Source organism: Protopterus annectens, chromosome 8.part0 (assembly GCF_019279795.1).
Source record: "Protopterus annectens isolate FY-2018-M chromosome 8.part0, PAN1.0, whole genome shotgun sequence".
Taxonomy (NCBI): domain Eukaryota; kingdom Metazoa; phylum Chordata; order Ceratodontiformes; family Protopteridae; genus Protopterus; species Protopterus annectens.
The window spans coordinates 594,133,550-594,151,663 of NC_056741.1; the positions used below are offsets into that span (position 1 = coordinate 594,133,550).

Here is an 18,114-nt window from a genome sequence, read left to right on the forward strand (position 1 = left end):
CTAGATCCTCTTCAAAAGCGGGCTTGACTAGGCCCTTCAAAATCAGTTTATTTTTCCTTTCCTGCAGCACCCTAGAGCTGAAGGAATGGCAGACACTGCATGATTCTTGTAAATGAATCGCACCAAGGCAATAAACACAGATGGCATGCCCATCTGTAATAGACATTTTATAACTACATTTAGAGAATTTTTAAAACCCGGAGGGTTTATGCTCCTTTTGCTCTTTCGACATGTCCAACAATATCCAAACACTCAGCAACAACAGGAGGAAGGCGGGAAACACTACTGAACACAGGAACTCTAACTCAAACGTTCCCTAGGAAAAGGAACAGACAACAGAACACACTATAAAAGGAATGCGAAGGAGAGGACTAGGTCCCTCTAAATTAAACGGGCCTAGCCCGCCAAACACAAGGGATACCACACACACACTCCAAAAAACTAACCGAACAGGCTCAAACACACACAAAACAGCTATGAGAATAGCTTTTTTTTGTATAAAAGAGAAATACAAAACTTTAGAAAGTTTAGTAAGAGTGTACTTAGCCACAGCCAAGCGCGAGACCACGTCCTAACTCAACGAGTAGCAAACTAGATCTGGGGGTTGAGGCGAGGTGTATCCTGGGATACCGGTTAGCCCAGCCAATTAGAGACTTCGTGCTAGAAAATAATCGGCCAAGTCTGAGCCGGTTCTCGGCTTCGAACCCATCAGTAATGAATGTAGGCGAGATAGGACCACAACATCTTTAAGTTTTTGTGTGGTGAACTTTTTGATAAATGCAATTTTTGAAATACTATTAAGAGTTAATTCCCAGGACAATTGATTATAATTACATGGTGGTGCTTATTGGTTAAAATGTTATTTGAATTTGAAATATAAAGGACTGTAACATTTTTTAACTGACTCTGAAGATGCCCTATTTTGGGTGAAAGCGCTAAGTCACTTTTGAGTGTACTGGATGCTGTGATTTATTTTCTTTTATTAAAGCTGTTTTGGTGATTTTACCCCTGCATCACCAGTTTTCTTTTTACACGTTTCAAGTGTCAGCATTGGATTATCATCAAGAGCAAGGCCTGAATTGCGGAAGTGAGAAAAAATGGTTAGTTAAGTTCCAGCATATGTATGTAGGCAATGAATGACACCACTGTATGTGCACACCTGAGCACACAATCTCCAAAAGAAAAAGGTATGCAGCTGTGATTAATACAGAAGGCAAGTTTTAATGCTGACACTACACATAACTTGACACTATTACTTGCATAACTGTTGCTGACTTGAACAAAATTCAGCCACTCTTGCCACTACACAGAACTGCTACTGGATACAAAGGACTATTTACATCCTTGGAAAACTGAATTTAGAGCGCCAACCCTAACACACAATGTTGGGTAAATATGACAAAGTAATAGTATTACTTAAACTAAAATGCACTGCATCGTAAAATTCAGAAGCATATCAAATTAGGATTTAAAAATGGAGAAGCAAAGGTATCCTAGAACAAAAACATGAGTCATTATCATAACTACATCTCAACTATTCATGTAAAGCATTGTTCTCTTACCTGGACAAGTCGAGACTGTGTGGTACTCTAGCCAAGTCATTAACAAGGCCTTTTTTCAAAAAAAGTCTAATAATGTTGTTCATGCCATTATGCTGCGTTTTTGAGGTAGAATTACTGTAGAAACTAGATGCTGAAGGGCAAGATTCCATGATGGTGCTAATAATGCACATGACTGCTTGCAACCTGTAACAACGAAACAAATTACCCTTAGCATGGAAACCATTACTATGAATAAGAAAAATCTAGAAATGAGTTGGTGATGTAGGTACAGAATAGCTGTGTAAAATCTTACCATAACCATTAATCTCCTAACCATAGATGTCCTTCTCTTCCATGTTGCAGTATTTCAGGTGTGGGATTTCATGCCCTCAGGCGACTCTTACATTGGCTCCTATACAAAAGCTTCAGCTTGGCTGTTGCAGTGTGCGTGGGATGTCACACGTAGGGCCATAAACCAGGAGCCTTAAATGTGACATCTGCATGCACAATCCTCAGAACTTGAAGGCCAGCAGGCAGAGAAGGTGGCCCAGCAGGAGGAATTCCAGTTGTTTCCAAGTGTGTAAATTGGAGACCTACTGTAATGTAGGTAGTACAGGTAAGGAATATGACCTGGGGGGATTAGAGGGTGGGAAGGAATACTGCAACAAGGAAGAGAAGGACATTTATGGTTATGGTAAGATTTTACAGAACTATTCTACGTCCTTCTATTCCTATGTTGCAGTATTCTAGGTGTGGGAGCATACCACAGCTTATGGGGATGAGAGGGTGGTAGTAGATGAAGAGGGTTCTACAAGACCCTGCAGGATTGCCCTGGCGAATCCTGTCCTAGCTCTGGAAACGTGGTCCAGTTTGTAATGCTTGGTGAACATGTGGATAGTGGCTCAAGTGGCTGCTACCAAACTGGATGCTGTGTCTAGGCACTTCATGAAGGCCCTTGAAGTGGCCACAGCTCTAGGGGAATGGGCCTTGATTCCTCTTGGGTGTTCCTTTCCATGGTGGGAGTAGCAGAAGCAAACAGTTTTCCTGATCCAGCATGCAATGGTTTTGCTTGGAGACTTCCTTGCCCAGGGCTCTGGGGTGGAAGGAGACAAAGAGCTGGTTAGTCCTCCTGACGGTCTTGGTCTTGTCCAGGTAAAACTCAAGTTGTCTTTGCACGTCCAGGCAGTGCAGAATCCTCTCTCCTTCTTTAGAGGGTGAGGGGAAGAAAGTGGGCAGATGAATGGAATGGTTGAGAGAGAAGTCATTAACCACCTTAGACATAAAGGAAAGGTTGGTTCGCACAGGGACACCCTGTCTTTGTGGAAGATGGTGTAGGGGGACAGGCCATTAAGGCCTGCAGTTCTGACACTCTTCTGGCTGATGTGATGGCCACCAGCAGGACCATCTTCCATGTGCACATCTGTAATGAGGAAGACCCAGACAGTTCAAAGGGGTGCTGGGTTAACTTCTCTAAGATGTAGTTAAGGTCCCAAGGCAGGGGGATAGGTTTCCTAGGTGGTCTCATGTGCAAGACTCCTTTAAGGAAGAGCTTTACATAGAGCCTGGCAAGCAAGGGGGATTCCAGGGCAGGCAGGCTGATATGGCAGAGAGGTGTACTTTTACAGAAGAATAAGAAAGCCCACAATATCAATTGACACAGGTAGTTTAGAACCAGGGGAACCTCAGCGGAGCTTGGGTCCACTCCCTTGTTCAGACACCATTCTGCAAATCTTTCCCACTCAGCCAGGTAAGATTTTCTGGTGGTAAGTTTCCTTGCCTCCCTTAGGACTGAAAGCACGTCCTCTGAGTAGTGGTGTCTGAAAGGGATCAAAATTTCATCACCCACAGAGTCAGAGACATCTGTTAAGTGTGGGTGTAGGAGAGTTCCTTTGCACTGTGTCAGTAGGTCCACCTTGTAGGGTAACTTGAAGTGACTGCCCTTGGCTAGTTTGTCAAGTAGGGGGAACCAGTGCTGCCTTGGCCAGTAGGGAGTCACTAACAAGATTTTTGGTTTGTCCCTCTGAATTTTCAGGAGGACTTTCTGAATCAGTGGGAATGGGGGGGGGGGGGGCATAAAGGAACTTTCCCTCCCAAGGGAAGCTAAAGCATCCACTCTTCATGCTAGAAAACGTTGGGAGGAGGCTTGCTCTCTAAAGAGAAGCACAGCGCCAAAAATGTCTATACTCCCCCTTAAATACAGAATCTGGCTGTAAGCCACTAAAGTCCACATTATGGTCAATACTTCAAGCTTCCAAGGTCATTAGTCAATCCCAGGTTATCTCATAGGTGGATACCTGACCCTCCACAAAAAGGCTTCCTAGTTCATGTTTACTTTTATATGGATGGAAGAGAGTTTTCTAAGGGGATGGAGGTGGGATGGTGATCTCTCTCTAATACCAACTTCCCTTTCCTGACTTTTCTATAACAACCTGAGACCAGCTAAACCTATCTCATACAGCCAAGATCAAAATTACTGTCTGCCCTTAAAATAAGCCATCAGTTGCATCTTTATGACAGCTTTAAGCAAATGCTCTTCAAAAGGTGGATACCAGTCACAGAGTCTCCACAAAAATCCTTATATTAACTAGTCACCATAAACAAGCTTCTGAAATTACATTAATAAAATTATATTTCAAATTCATAAAAAAGTGATGTACTCACCATAACGTTCCACGTGTGTTGTCCAGCTTCGCCTTCATTCTTATGTTGTGTTCGGATCCAATCCTTGGATCTGTCTCTGCCTATTTTCAAGCTCGAGGCTTTCTGACAGCTTGCGGCTAAAATCCCTATCCCAGCATGCACCAGAACCCGCTTCAGATCTTGTTTACCCTAATTACAAGGCTATGAGTATTTCAACGAAATAACTAGAAGCTGAAGGTCAGAGGTCACGGTAATCCAAATGTATAGACACTGTCTTCTAGGAGTAGAGAAGGGTATGGGGAAGGAAAGTGGGATGTAAGAATGAAGGCAAAGATGGACAAGACACATGGAACATTATGGCGAGTACATAACTTCTTTATGTGGTGATGTCCTCTCTCACCCTCACTAGGTTGGGACAATATCCCTAGCACACAGTCGCATGTGGCTCAAGGGAGAATATTCCTCAGAATCGCGGAACCAAAAGAGGCCCTATTCCTGGAGGCCAAATCAACTTTGTAATGAGTGATAAAAGGTATATGGTCTAGCCCATGTTGCTGCAGCACAAATTGTGTCAATTGGTAATTTAGCCAGAAAAGCTGAGGAGATTGCAATGGCTCTTGTAGAATGGGCTTAAACTCTTTCTGGAAGATCTTTACAGTCTGAAAGCCATTTAGAAAGTGTATCTTTAGAAACAGAAGAACTTTTCTTTGAATCTGAAAAAGAAACAAGAAACAGAAGAACTTTTCTTTGAATCTGAAAAAGAAACATCAGATTTTCGTAATTCTGCAGTTCTGTGCAAGTAAAAACATAACTGTCTATGTACATCCATTTGATGTAATATGTATTCTGCCTTGTTCTCATAATTTGGGAAGAAAACTGGTAATTCTATAGTTTGGTTCAAATTTGACTCAAACTACTTTAAGCAAAAAGGAAAGGTTTGTTTGCAAGGACACCTCCTCTCTCTATGGAAAAACCAGTATGGGGGCTTTATTGGCAAGGCTTGCAACTCTGACGCTCTTCTAGCAGAGGTGATTGCTATTAAGAAAACTGTTTTCCAGGTCAAAAATTTAAATTCGCAAGACGATGCTGGTTCAAGAGGAGGAAAAACTATGTGGGATAGTACGAAATTTAAGTCCCATGGTGTTGGAAGGTCTCTGATAGGCGGTCTTAAAAACAAGGTACCCTTAAGAAATGCTTTGCATAGTCTAATGAGACATTAAGCTGGAGCCGGAGTCTCCTAAATGAAAATTGGAGATCGCTGCTAGCTAAACTCTAATAGTAGCTGCAGCAGCACAGTCATTAAACAGTTTTGCTCGGAAAGCTAGAATGAAACTGACTGGAGCAGAAAAGGGATCGATTTGGTTATGAGTAGCCCATAAGGAGAATCTCTTCCATTTGCTTTTATACATCTTCCTTGCTGAAGCCTTATGAAGAGAGATTAGAATGTGTAACTGGAGAGGAGAGGTTTGGAAACCTGGCTATCACTGGAATTGGAGCAGCCAATCTGTCAGTTTGAGGGTCTGAAGGGATGGAAGGAGCATTCCTGATGCACGAGTCAAAGTTTGGAACCGGGTCCAGAATCCATGGCTCCTCTTGAAGATGAGGCCACAGGAAGGAGAGCTAGATTTGATGAGGCCAGTACACAGAGCAATGAGTATCAAGTCCCTTCCCAAACAACTGGCTTTCTGAAGTACTCTGGGGATTAGTGGAAAAGGAGGAAAGGCACAGAGGCGGCCCAGGGGCCAATCGTGAACAAGTGCATTCCTTGGCGACTCCCCTGGAGGGGGGATATAAGGGCAAAGTAGCTGCTGCATTTGGCATTCATGGATGTTGTAAAAAGGTTGCAGCAAGAATGGACCCATTTTCAGAAAATCTTTTCTGCTACTTCCTGTTTTAAGGACCACTCGTGAGGCATCAGAATAGCTCTGCAGAGTCTGTCTGCTATTATGTTGGATTTCACTGGAATGTGCATTGCTATCAGAAAACGTTGGGAGGAGGCTGACCATTGCCATACTCTCAGGGCTTCTTGACAAAGGGGGTAAGATCTGGTTCCTCATTGTTTATGTACCATACAACTGACATGTTGCCTGTTTGGAATGCAACCGTTCCCAGTGGGAGAGAGTCCGGAATGCTTGCAATGCTAAAAACACCAATCTCATCTTTAGGACACTGATGTGCAAGTCGGGCTCGTGATCCTGCCAGGTGCCTTGGACTGTCTATTGCAGATAATGCCCCTCCCCCCATAGGCATCCGTGGTCACTGTGGCCACTGGTTGGGGGAGTACAAACAGTTGACCTAGAGTCACCCGAGTGGAGTAAAGCCACCAACGAAGATCATTCTTGCAAGTTTCTGTTATGATTATTTTGTGAGACACTGGCAGATCCTGCACCAACCACTGAAGAATTTTCATGTGCACTTGTGCTAGGGGGATCAAAACCATCGGTGCTGCAATGATTCCCAGGGCTTTTAGAACCATCTCCGCTTGAGCTTCATTCCTTCCTTAAAAGTTATGTCACCTGCTGTCTTAAAACTTGGATCCTTTCTGGAGGAAGTCTGGCTGTCATTTTTGCTGAGTTTAATTCTGCCACTATGAATACCACATGCTGAGAATGCACAAAGGCAGATTTTTCATAGTTTATTGTAATCCTTAGTTGGGAGCATAGTTGCAAGGCTGTGTCCTTTGTTTTTATTAACAGATGCCTGGTTGTAGCGGTTAGGAGCCAGTTGTCTAAGTATGGAAATACCCAGAATCCTAGACACCTCAAGTGAGCCATTACTACTGCCCTACATTTGGTGAACACTCTGGGGCCTGTACTGAGGCCAAAGGACAGAGCTCGAAAATGTCACTGACAGGCCCCCAACTGAAAGTGCAAGTGTCACCTGGATCGCCTGCCCATTTTTATGTGGTAGTACGCATCCAGGAGGTCTACAGAGCACATCCAATTGTCTTGTCCCAGGAATGGGAGTACTGACTGCAGTGTTACCATCTGGAACTTAGTCTTTTTTACGGATTTGTTCAGCATGCTGAGATCCAGAACTGGTCTCCAGTCCCCTGTTTTCTTTGAAACTAAACAATCTTGAGTAAGTTCCATATCCTATTTGGTCAGAGAGGAGACTCTGGATTACTCTCTTGTCTAGCAACTTTTGAATTTCTAGAGTTGCTCATTCCTTCTAACTGGGTGGGACGTCCGGAACCTTTTTTATCTTGGGAACAGGAGGGAAAAAGGATGGTGTAACCTCTGAATATAATGCTTTGTACAAGTTTGTCTTTTGTCACTTGTTGCCAGGCTTCTGGGTACAAAGACAGGCGACCGCAGACTGCCTCCAGAGCTGGACAGTTGGGCCTCCATTCAGGAGCACTGAAAGGGCCTACCAAAGAAATATTCTCCGTCACCCTAATTCTTCGGACCCCCTCTGCCGTATGGTCAGTGTCTTCCATTATTACCCCCCCCCCCCTGTCTCTGGAAGAAGTTTCATCACGTGTGTCCTGAAAAGATTTCTGATTTCTGGAATCACGTTTTACCACTACCTCTATAACCTTTGGCATAAGGTCTAGTAGGCATGGAAAAATGGACTCCTATGTCAGACAGTCTTTTTCCTTCCTGTTCACACCTGGTGAGTGTCGCCTTCACTATGCCCAAATAAAGACAAGCCATCAAACGGGGCATTTACAAAGGAAGATTTAAAGGGCTCCGCAAAGTTACATAAATGCATCAAAGAATGTCTCCTTAGGGAAAATCCAGAACCTGCTGCTCTACTTGCCCCATCTGCTGCATATGAGATGAGTCTTATGGAAGTGTTGACAACTGAATTTAAGGTAGAGAGCTGAGAGGATACTTTGCCCACAACCCCTTCAGCTACTTAACCTTGGAGTGAATCTCCTAGCTCTTTCAGGAGATCCCTCTGCAGTCTTCTAAAATGAGTGAGGTAGTTCAGCGATCAGAGAAAAAGCCGCTGAAGAAAAAATGTGCTTTCCATACTTGTCCATCGTCCAAGACTCCTTGTTCGGGGGATGAACAAAAGATGCCTCAGAGTTCCTTCTTGGTGGCTGCTGCTACAACCATATCATCCTTAGTTGGAAACCCCTTGACTGACGGGGAAGTAATAAATCTGTTTGGCCTCCTAGGAACAGGTTCCACTGAATATGGGTACTCCCATGCCTTTCCAGAAACTAGGTCCATGAGTTCATCGAAAGGTGGAGACACCCAAGAGGTGGAATAAGAAATCCAAAAGTCTTCAGGTACACAGAACTCCTCCACAGAAGGGTCGGTGGACTTCCAGCCACCTCTCTACTTTAGCATTTCCAGGATGTTTCCAAAGGAGACATCAGGAGATGACTGTGGGGACCCTTCAGCTTTGAGGTCCGTATAAGAAGTGAACACCTCTGGAGAGTAAGTGCTTCCTCTTACACAGTCTCTGAGGGATCTTCTCAGAAGGGTACTCTGGGGAGGTTTTGGAAGAGTGGGAGGTGCCCTGTGGGGAGTCTTGAGGCCTAGAATCACTGTGCCCCTGTGGATGCAGGGGTATACAGGCAGACACAAATGCTTTAGGGGGTAGAAAATCCGGAGACAACTGTGGAACTGTCTGTGGGAGGCAGCACTCTCCTCAACACCTCGAAAGCCCCCCCATCCCTGATTCGAAGCTGAGGGACCTCACAGGAACCAGAGACAATGGACCCAAACTCAGCAGAGCCGAGGACCCAAGAGGCAAAGTGGGATCCAACTGTCCAATCAGACTCACCTCCCCCAGGCCAACTGGAGAGTATCTTGCTCCTAGACTCCTCTAGCTCAGATGGAGCCAAGGATGTCATAACCATAGTCAGATCCTTAGAACCAGTAGTAGATCTCGGGTTCGAGAATTCCACTAAGACCAGATCTCGGAATTGAGAATTCCACTAAGACCAGCTCGGGATCTTCTTACTCCGAAGCCAGGGGTTGGATTGGAAGAGGAATCGGAGCAGAAGAGGTGGATGAGGTAGGATCAGAAACCCTCTGGGTAGGACAAAACAATAACTTGGCCAGTGCCTTCAATAGCTTCTGTACCACCTGATCAATGTCATCTGACAGACTCCTGGAAGACCAAGTTGAGGAGACGGGAGATTTTGATCTTTGTAGGATCAGAGATCTGAGTGTAGGGGAGATCGGTTCCAAGGCTGGAGACTGGCTCCATAATTCAAACTCAACCGGCACTGAGCTAGAAGGTGTCGGACCGGATGAAGATTTGTCAGATCTGATAACTTTTGTATCACAGGAGAACAGTTTTGGCAACATTTGTGTCGGCTCCAATAAAGTGGAAGAGGAAGACCTCTTTACGGATTTGTCAGACTTTTGGGAGAGGGAGACTTGTTAGATTTGGATGAACCTGGACCTTCTTCCAATGCCTCTGAGAAGGCATTTTTTAAAAAGCCCTTTCAGTATTAAATTGTTTTTCCTCTCCAGGACTGCTCTATGATTGAAAGCATGACAAATACAGAGATGGACGGCCCAAAGACAAACACAAAGTGGGTGTTTATCACTCAGAGGTATTTTCTTTCCACAATGGTCACATTTTTTGAAACCCACTGGTTTTGAATCCTTGCCAGACATTTTGAGGAAAAAACTACAGGAAAAGAAACAGAATAAGTAGTTAGACAAAGCTTTCTAACTTAAAAGGGCTAAGTTACAGTTCTCTAACTTAAATTGTATCTAAACTATGACCAGAAAAACTTACAAGAAAATAGAAATGAAAAAGGAAGGAAATAACAGTAGGATTAAAAGCTCTCTAAAAAGGCAATTTAACAGTAAAAAAGCACCAGGAGAGGGACAGTACGGCCTAACGAAAGACTACGTTCAACTACAAAACACAACGGCGACAAAAATATTTACTGAGTTATAAAACACAATTTAAGGTAAACACCAGAGAAAAAATTCACAACTTTGAAAGGCAAAGCAAGGTAAAGAAATAAAACACAGCCAGAGCTAGCAGATGAACACCCGATCTTGTTTAGCTGCAACGAGATCTGGAGAGGGTTCTGGTGCATGCTGGGCTAGTGATTTTAGCCACGAACTGGGAGAGAGCCCTGAGTTTGAAAATAAAGGCTGAGAGAGATCTGAGGATCAGATCCAAATTCTACCTAGTAAGAATGAAGGCGAGATAGGACATCACATCTAATACAGTCTGTAAAATTAAACAGCTGGGCACTTCTACAAATGAAATGCAAATTACGTATTTTTTTTACTAGAAGGCATGCAAAAAAACTTTTTATCTGCTTCTATCATTATCAGAAGTTAGAGTGTTTCCTGAATTCTATCTACCAGTAATATTTAAATCTAAACAGGATTTGAACAGTCTTACAGGCAAAAAATTTCAGGCTTTTGGTCACAGAACTATAGTCCTCTGACAATACTTCCAAAGCAAGACAGAAACTGGTTAACTAACTCCTGCTCTGTTACCAAGACTTTGAGATTCATATTTCCTATCAGGATTTAATTGTCAACAGTCACATAACACCGCAAAAGCTACTCCCAAATAAGGTAATGCACTCTCTGACTTGGACTAACATTACAATAAACGTGAGCTGAATGTACAACAGACATGCACACGTTTTGCACAATCAGCATCTTATAAATTCTATACATTTTGCATAGTCCAAGATTTACTGAAGACAACAACCAGATATTTTATAAGAGCATACTACAGCTTCTGTACATGTTTTACTAAAGCCAACTGCAATCTTTACTTAACTAATGAAGCAGCTATGACTCTAGTGGAATAAAGCAGTGCACTGATCAGGCATCTGCTTAAAATAGAAGATGTAGCAGAGATAAATACTTAAGACACACAACCCTGACCAAAACTAGAATGGCAACCTTGTGGCCCAATGAACTAGGCTATAGGAAATGTTTCCTGCCTGACTTACTCCTGCCCATATCTCACCACACAGTGCAAAAGGTACGACCTACAGTTACAATACTGAAAAAATAAGGACAAGTAAGAAAGGCCAGATGAACAAAGATGTCTGCAATAATCTTGCACATAACAGAATTAATCCTAAAGGAAAAACAGTTCTGATTGGAAATTAGGAAATGTTCTTTTGCAAGGGCATGTAGTTCACAAATACTGTTTTGCCGTGAGAACAAGTAGTGTGGAAAACATCCAAGCACAGCTCACAACAACCAGAGAGAACTTTTCAATACACAAATATAAGATCCACTGAAATAGTAGGTTCAAGGAAGAATGTATTACTATGGCTAGCTTCTCAAATACAAAAGCGCAAATCCTAAGGCTGTACTGGCTCACAAAAACTTCAAAAGGAAGGTGTCTCTCATAAGACTTTAAAAGCATCCAACCATGCCAAGGAAGAAAAATACTGGCCAGGACATGCACTGGAGATGCTAGACAAAGATGCTGACAGGAAAAATTTCATAAACTTGAACCAAAACTGCCATGCCACATAGCTTCAACACGTGCAGAACTCATCAGAAAATGCATCTAAACCCATTAAATTTATCACAGTTAGTAAAATGTGCCCACTTCTCTCAACTGTTTCCCAGGCACTGGCTTTAGGAGATTATGGAGACAATTCTCTCTGAAAAGGTAATACCAGTATCAGCTCCTGGAACTTGGGAAACTGAGATGAATGCCTCAGTGTGTAAGGATTTCATTGGTTTCAGAAAAGCTGCTTTCTCCAGCAGATGGGGAGCAGAAAGAGGGAACCAGGTAGGCTGGGGCCTATGGGTGCTATGAAGATACCTTGGCACAGAGAAGCCTTGCTTTTTTGATGAACTTTATCATCATCTGTCCATCAAGAGACATAGGTGCCACCCCTGGTCAGACACCTATTTCTTGATGGACAAAGGCAGATGTTAAATTATGTCCTGACTACTTTAGGTAGAATTATCTGCAACTGGTACTGGGTCAGGGATGCAAACTAGTTAAAACAGGACTTCCCCATTTCCATAGAATTCTTACCACTGAAGACTAGACGGATTACACATGCTCAGTCTATACACCAAGGAATTATGACTTCCTTCAAATATGGACTGCCACTAATAACTGACCTGCAGCCATGACCCACACTCACACTCAAAAGCTTCCACAAACAGAAATGTACAAGTTCCCTAGTTGACTTTATATGCTGATGTGCTAACCCAACAAGCATGGATTTCTGAAAGATCTAAAGTGAAATAAACAAAAATGATGTAATCACGATGACAGTGGACCCACATTCTCCCTTTCCGTCTGGTTCAACCTGTTGGTTACTGCATCACAGACTGGCAATACCCTGAAGACTACACCTCTAAAGCTCAGCCTCCACCACACATAATATCTTGCCCTACTAGGATTACCTCAGATCGAGTTTGGCTAACTCTGCAAAAGCTTCCACCATGTAACCCTAAAAGAAAATACTAAGGACCCCAACATAGGAGGAGCACAAACATCTCTGACTCGGTCGACCCATGATCAAGGTACACACTTATAAGGTAGGACAGGTGGAAGGAAAGGTGAAGACAGACAGACAACACAGATCTATCATTAAGGCAAGTATAAAATATCTGTATCTGATGTTGTCTTTTCAGTATGAGTTCAACCAGTAGGACAGAGTTCACAGCCACATAAAACCCTAGGAATTTCTTACAAATTCAAATTGGGCAACACAATGAAACCAAAGGAGGCCTCAGACTTTGAATGTCCAATTTCAGTGGGATGTAAAAGTATGCAGACTCACCAAAGTAACAGTAGCACAATCAACCAAAGCAGTTCAGAAGAAAAAATGCTGTAGAGATAGCCATAGCCCTAGCAGAATCACACTTAACTTGTGAAGCAAGGTCTTCTCTTTCAAACTATTCCCAAATGAAACACAGCCAGCCACTTGGACAGAATAACTTCGGACAGTGACACACCCAACCAGGGCTTTGAAAGAGACACATGGCTGGATCAGACTTCCTGAAATTTTTGGTTCTATCCAAATAAAACCTGAACTGTCGATGGACAGAGACAATGGAGCTAATACCTTCCTTTACTAGAAAATTCAGGAAAGAACCATGGCAAGTGAATGGTCTGATTCAAGCTGTTCGCTGGTGTCACCTTTGGAAGAAAAGCACAATCTACTCAGAGAGACAGCCTATCTTTATGACCAATCAGATATGGAGATACTGTTGACAGGGTCTGGAGTTCTGACACACACCTGGAGGAGGTAAGAGCCACCAAAAATAAGGTCTTACAAGACAACTTCAAGTCAACCATAGCTGATAGGCCAAACTGAGGTGTGGCAAGCACTTGCAGCGAAAAAGGCAAGTCCGACAGGTGAACAGGATCCTGGACTGGAGGACACAACAAAAAGATTACCTAGAGAAAGACTTCCAAGAATTTTAGAGCCACCAATAGCATATTATCTTTGTCAATGTGAAAGTTGGAAATTGCTGACAGCTGTACTTTAACATTACAGTAAAGTACAGTTGTGTATACTTACCATAAATGTAGATGTTAGAGTGTATTCACTGTAGCAGTCATTACATATTTGGGTAATCTGCTGGCAGGTTGCCCTCAGTCGGCCTGATTAAAGTCTTGAGTCCTGCATTGGTTGCTGTCCCTTCTTCCATGACATCAGGTCGTCAGAGGTATAAAACATGCAGCCAACGCAATTACATCAGTTTTTCTTGCCCCAGATGTCAGGTGCCCCCTAATGGGGAGCAATAAAATACAAAAACACAAAAGTATACCTCCAACCAAAAGCAAATACACCAAAAAGGCTTTTAAGTGTAGTAAAAGAAAGTAGAGGTATAGCCAGAAATTAGGGGGCTGGAGGGAGGGTAACCAGGACTGCAACAGTGAATACACTCGAATATCCACATTTATGGTAAGTGTATACAACTGTACTATGTTCTTCGTGTTTCACTGTTGCAGTCATTACATTTGGGAAGATTCCCAAAGCTATGGTTGGGAGGAGTTTATACAGCATTAGGGGCAGCTATAAGGCCCTGCAAGACAGCAATGGCAAAACCAGCTCTGGATTTAGAGAAACTTGGTAAATGAGAATGCTTGGTGAAAGTATGTACAGAACTCCAGGTAGCAGCTTCTAGGATATCCCTGGTAGGAACACCTCTGAGAAAAGCTGCAGAAGTAGATGCAGTCCTGGTGGAGTGAGATCTGATCCCCTAGGGGATAGGTTTTCCATGGTGCTTATAGCAAAAATGAATGCAATGGCTTATTCATTTAGAAATGGTTTGTTTTGAAATAGCCTTCTCCTCTGCCCCTGCAGCAAATGCTACCAGCAATTGTTCAGATTTTCTTCAAGATTTAGTCCTCACCAAATAGAATCTAAGTTGTCTGTGCACATCCAAGGAATGCAGAATTCGTTCCCCTTTGTTCTGTGGATTGGGCAAGAAGGTTGGAAAAATGAATGGACTGATTAAGAGCCACACTGGAAACTACCTTGGGCATGAAGGATGGATTGGTCCTTAGAGATACCCTATCCGCATGAAAGATTATGAAAGGCTCCACTGCCATAAGGCCTGTAAATTCAGATATCCTTCTAGCTAAAGTGATTGCTAAAAGGAAGGCTGTTTTCCAAGAAAGAAATTAAGTCTGCAGTAGCAGCTGGCTCGAAAGGAGGTAGAGTGAGTGTCTCCAAAACAAAGTTAAGGTCCCAGGCAGGGGTAGGGAGCTCTCCTGGGTGGTCTCAAGTTTTTTGCTCCTCTGAGATACTGCTTGAGCAGTGGATAAGAGAAGACAGGTGGTTCTGTGTTATAGTGAGCTGAAATAGCTGAGGCGTGGATTTTAATGGAGGAAAAAATACAGGCCCTTGTGAAGCATCTCAGTTAAGTATTGCAAAAATCGGAGGTAAATTGGGCGCTGCTGTGCTTATCCCTAAAGATTGTTTCCAGGTACCGAATCTTTTCCATTTGTCAGCATAAGATTTTCTAGTACTAGGTCTCGCCTCCAAGATGACATCCATCACAGGTTTGCTGAGGTAATAAAGGTGAATTTAAGTGATTAGCCAGGCTGCAAGGTTCAATGTTGGAAGCTGAGGGTGCAGAATTTGGTTCTCCTGCTGAGACAGCAGGGAAAGGGTCTGAGGCAGGTGCCATAGAGATATCTGTGACACGCTGCGCAAGAGGGGGTACCAGTGTTGGCGCAGCAAGTCTGAAGCAATCTATCGTGAACACTTGGGGTGGTGATGACAGCAAACGGTAGCACACTGAATGGAGAATGATTGGCTCCCAGCCAGAGGGGTAGAAACCGCCTGTATGCTTCACTATCTTCATATGATGGTAGGCATCCTTGAAGTCAAATCGAGCACATCCAGTCGTCCTTCCTCAAGGGAGGAAGAATGGACTGCACCGTGACCATCCGGAACTTGGTCTGTTTGACAAAGCAATTCAACTTGCAAGTCAATAAATGCAATATTCATGCATATCTTGAGACAGGAGCTTATGGACACACACCACACATTTCTTACAACCCTTCTCCATAGCAACACTCAAGTATAACTACACAAACCACACATGCTATACTACTAAAACGCAAACAGAAATGACAAACCCTAATGAATACACGGTGGGAAAAGCCAAAAAAACTAGAAACATTCCTTACATCTAACTACCAAAGCTACACTAACTGAATAAGAAAATTACACCAAAACAACTAATCACCCTAAGCTACATGAAAGGGAAAACTAGACTACATGCATTCAAAAAAAGGAACAAAAGACCAAGCTGCTGTCCAGGAAGACAGCAAACAACAGCTAACATAACATTAGTAAGGAAAGGTATTATGGGTAGAGGATGTTGAACTTAGGTTCTGAAGTCTAAGATATGGCCATTCTCAGATCAGATTCTGATCCATTAACCCAGAGGCTGAACCCGGATATAAAAGATATCGGATCTGTTCACATTTTGATGTGAATCTGGAGTTCCTCGGGCAACTACACTCCAACCATTTACCATTAATTTAGATTGTCAATCATGGAGAATATGCAACTGAATGCTCAATGAAAAACTGTTGGCAGACTTCCAAGATGGCTGCACATTGAGTAACAACTTGTTTCTGGCTCTCCCAGTGTGAAAATAGAAATCCAGCAGAGAAGGCCACAGACTTGTGTTTATGGGTAAATTTCAGTAACTGGCTAGTAAATGCACTGCCTGGGTGCCAGGAATAAAGTAATACAGAAGACCTGGAAAAATTTCAGCTACAAAAATGTGGAAGTAACAATGACTGGGGAAAATTCTACAGCTGTTCAGCAAAAAAGCAACGCAACCTACAGAGAGGACTTTCAGTAACATACAAGACAAATGCATACAGACCTGGTTAAAATAAACAAAACAGTGATTTGGTATATTAACACGAACAGCAAAAGGCTGCAGAAACGGAAGAAGCTTTAAACATATATTCAGATGAGATGATAAAGCTGCAAAAATCAGAGGTCGACATGAAGAAAAGGATAGCTGAATATGAGACTGCTCAGGAAGAAAGGTTTAAAAAAAAATAACAGAATTGGAGAACATAACACATAGGGAAAGACTGACATTTTCAGCTATACCAGAGAAGCTGGAACAGACTGCATTAATTTTATTAAAACACAAATAAGCAACTGGACTGGTATCCCACAGCAGGAGTTGTTAATTGAAAGGGCACATCATGTTTATGCTCCAAACCTTGCAATAAGAAAGCAACCTAGACCTTGAATAGTAAAGATGCAATTCTATCAGCAAGAGGAGTTGAGTTTGACAAAACTGTGGCAGAAGGACAAAGTATTAAAAGTGGGAGACAGCAGCATATTTGTAGAGAATGACTACTCACTGTACACCAAACTAAAGAGGAGCAAATTTATTCCACTATTCAGGGAATGTCAAGATGCAAGTGTGAGAATCAAACTGCTGTACCCAGCTGCCTTCAAGGTATTCTTCCTTGGAGGGAAAAAAACTTTTTTTGATGAAGTACATGCTGACGTGGAAATACAAAAGTCTGCCCAACAGAAAATACTCTGTGAAAGATAAGGAGATTCTGATTCTTGTTTTTCTGGTAATAAAGACCACAGACAGACTTGTACCTGTGAAATCTTTTCAATTTTTTAAACAGAAAATGTTGGAAAGAAGGAAGGGAGCATGAGAGCTGACCAGAAGAACAGTGAAGTACATTGGAAATGACAGCGAGACAGGATTTCGCAGAGAAACAGTAATAAAACCAGTAACTTAATATGGGATTATAATGCAAAAATTATATTGTAAAATATGACCATCTGGAAATATTGGACTTTTTCAGAATTTATTGGACTTGTGAGGGACTCTAAAGCATATACCCTACTTCATAGGAAGTTACTAGGCTAATAACCCTGAGGCCCTTATAAGTCTAGCCAAGAGTTTAGCCTATGTTTAGACAGGTCAGCACACAAAGCCCCGTCTAGCAAGGACACAGGTGGAATCCCAGGGGTGAATATTCTGTTTTCCATCCAGTTACCCAGGTTGTGCTTGAAAAGAGATAAGGTTCTCTGCTTGATGAGGAGAGGGAGCCTATTCCACAGATGGCGGAGTCTATGGGACACAAATGTGTCCCACCAAGTCCTATTGATGTCACAGACCATGCTGAGGTCACTCAGGTGGGTTACTCAAGCGGAGCTTGACTTGCGGATACGCAGCAGTCCCACTGCTTTGCATGCCAGACAGAGATAATCTCAGAGGAGTCTGTATGAAACTGAGTAGAGGGACAGGGCTTTTAGCCTGTGTAGGGTAGATGTTTGAGATCCTGGATTCTTCTGGTGAGGAACCTCTGTGGTCTCTCCAGCTGCTGCATGTACTTTGCGAGATGCATGCTGAAGGAGGCGTTGTACTCAATAATTGGCCTTATAAGAGAAGAATACAGGGATGTTATGACCTCCTTGTCCCTGGATGAGATGCACTTAATTATGAGGTTGGCCATGTAGAAAACTTTCCATACAACGGAAGCGATATGGTGT

The 18,114-nt window shown here is 42.8% G+C and overlaps 1 protein-coding gene across 1 annotated transcript in view; it reads right to left on the reverse strand.

Annotated features, from left to right (window-relative positions):
• Positions 1-18,114, reverse strand: part of HUWE1 (HECT, UBA and WWE domain containing E3 ubiquitin protein ligase 1) — a gene marked incomplete in the record, with an annotated part of 5,008,559 nt that overhangs the window by 1,744,778 nt on the left and 3,245,667 nt on the right. Inside the window, 1 exon segment of the mRNA XM_044079288.1 lies at positions 1,563-1,745. Within this exon segment, the coding sequence (XP_043935223.1) occupies positions 1,563-1,745 (183 nt within the window).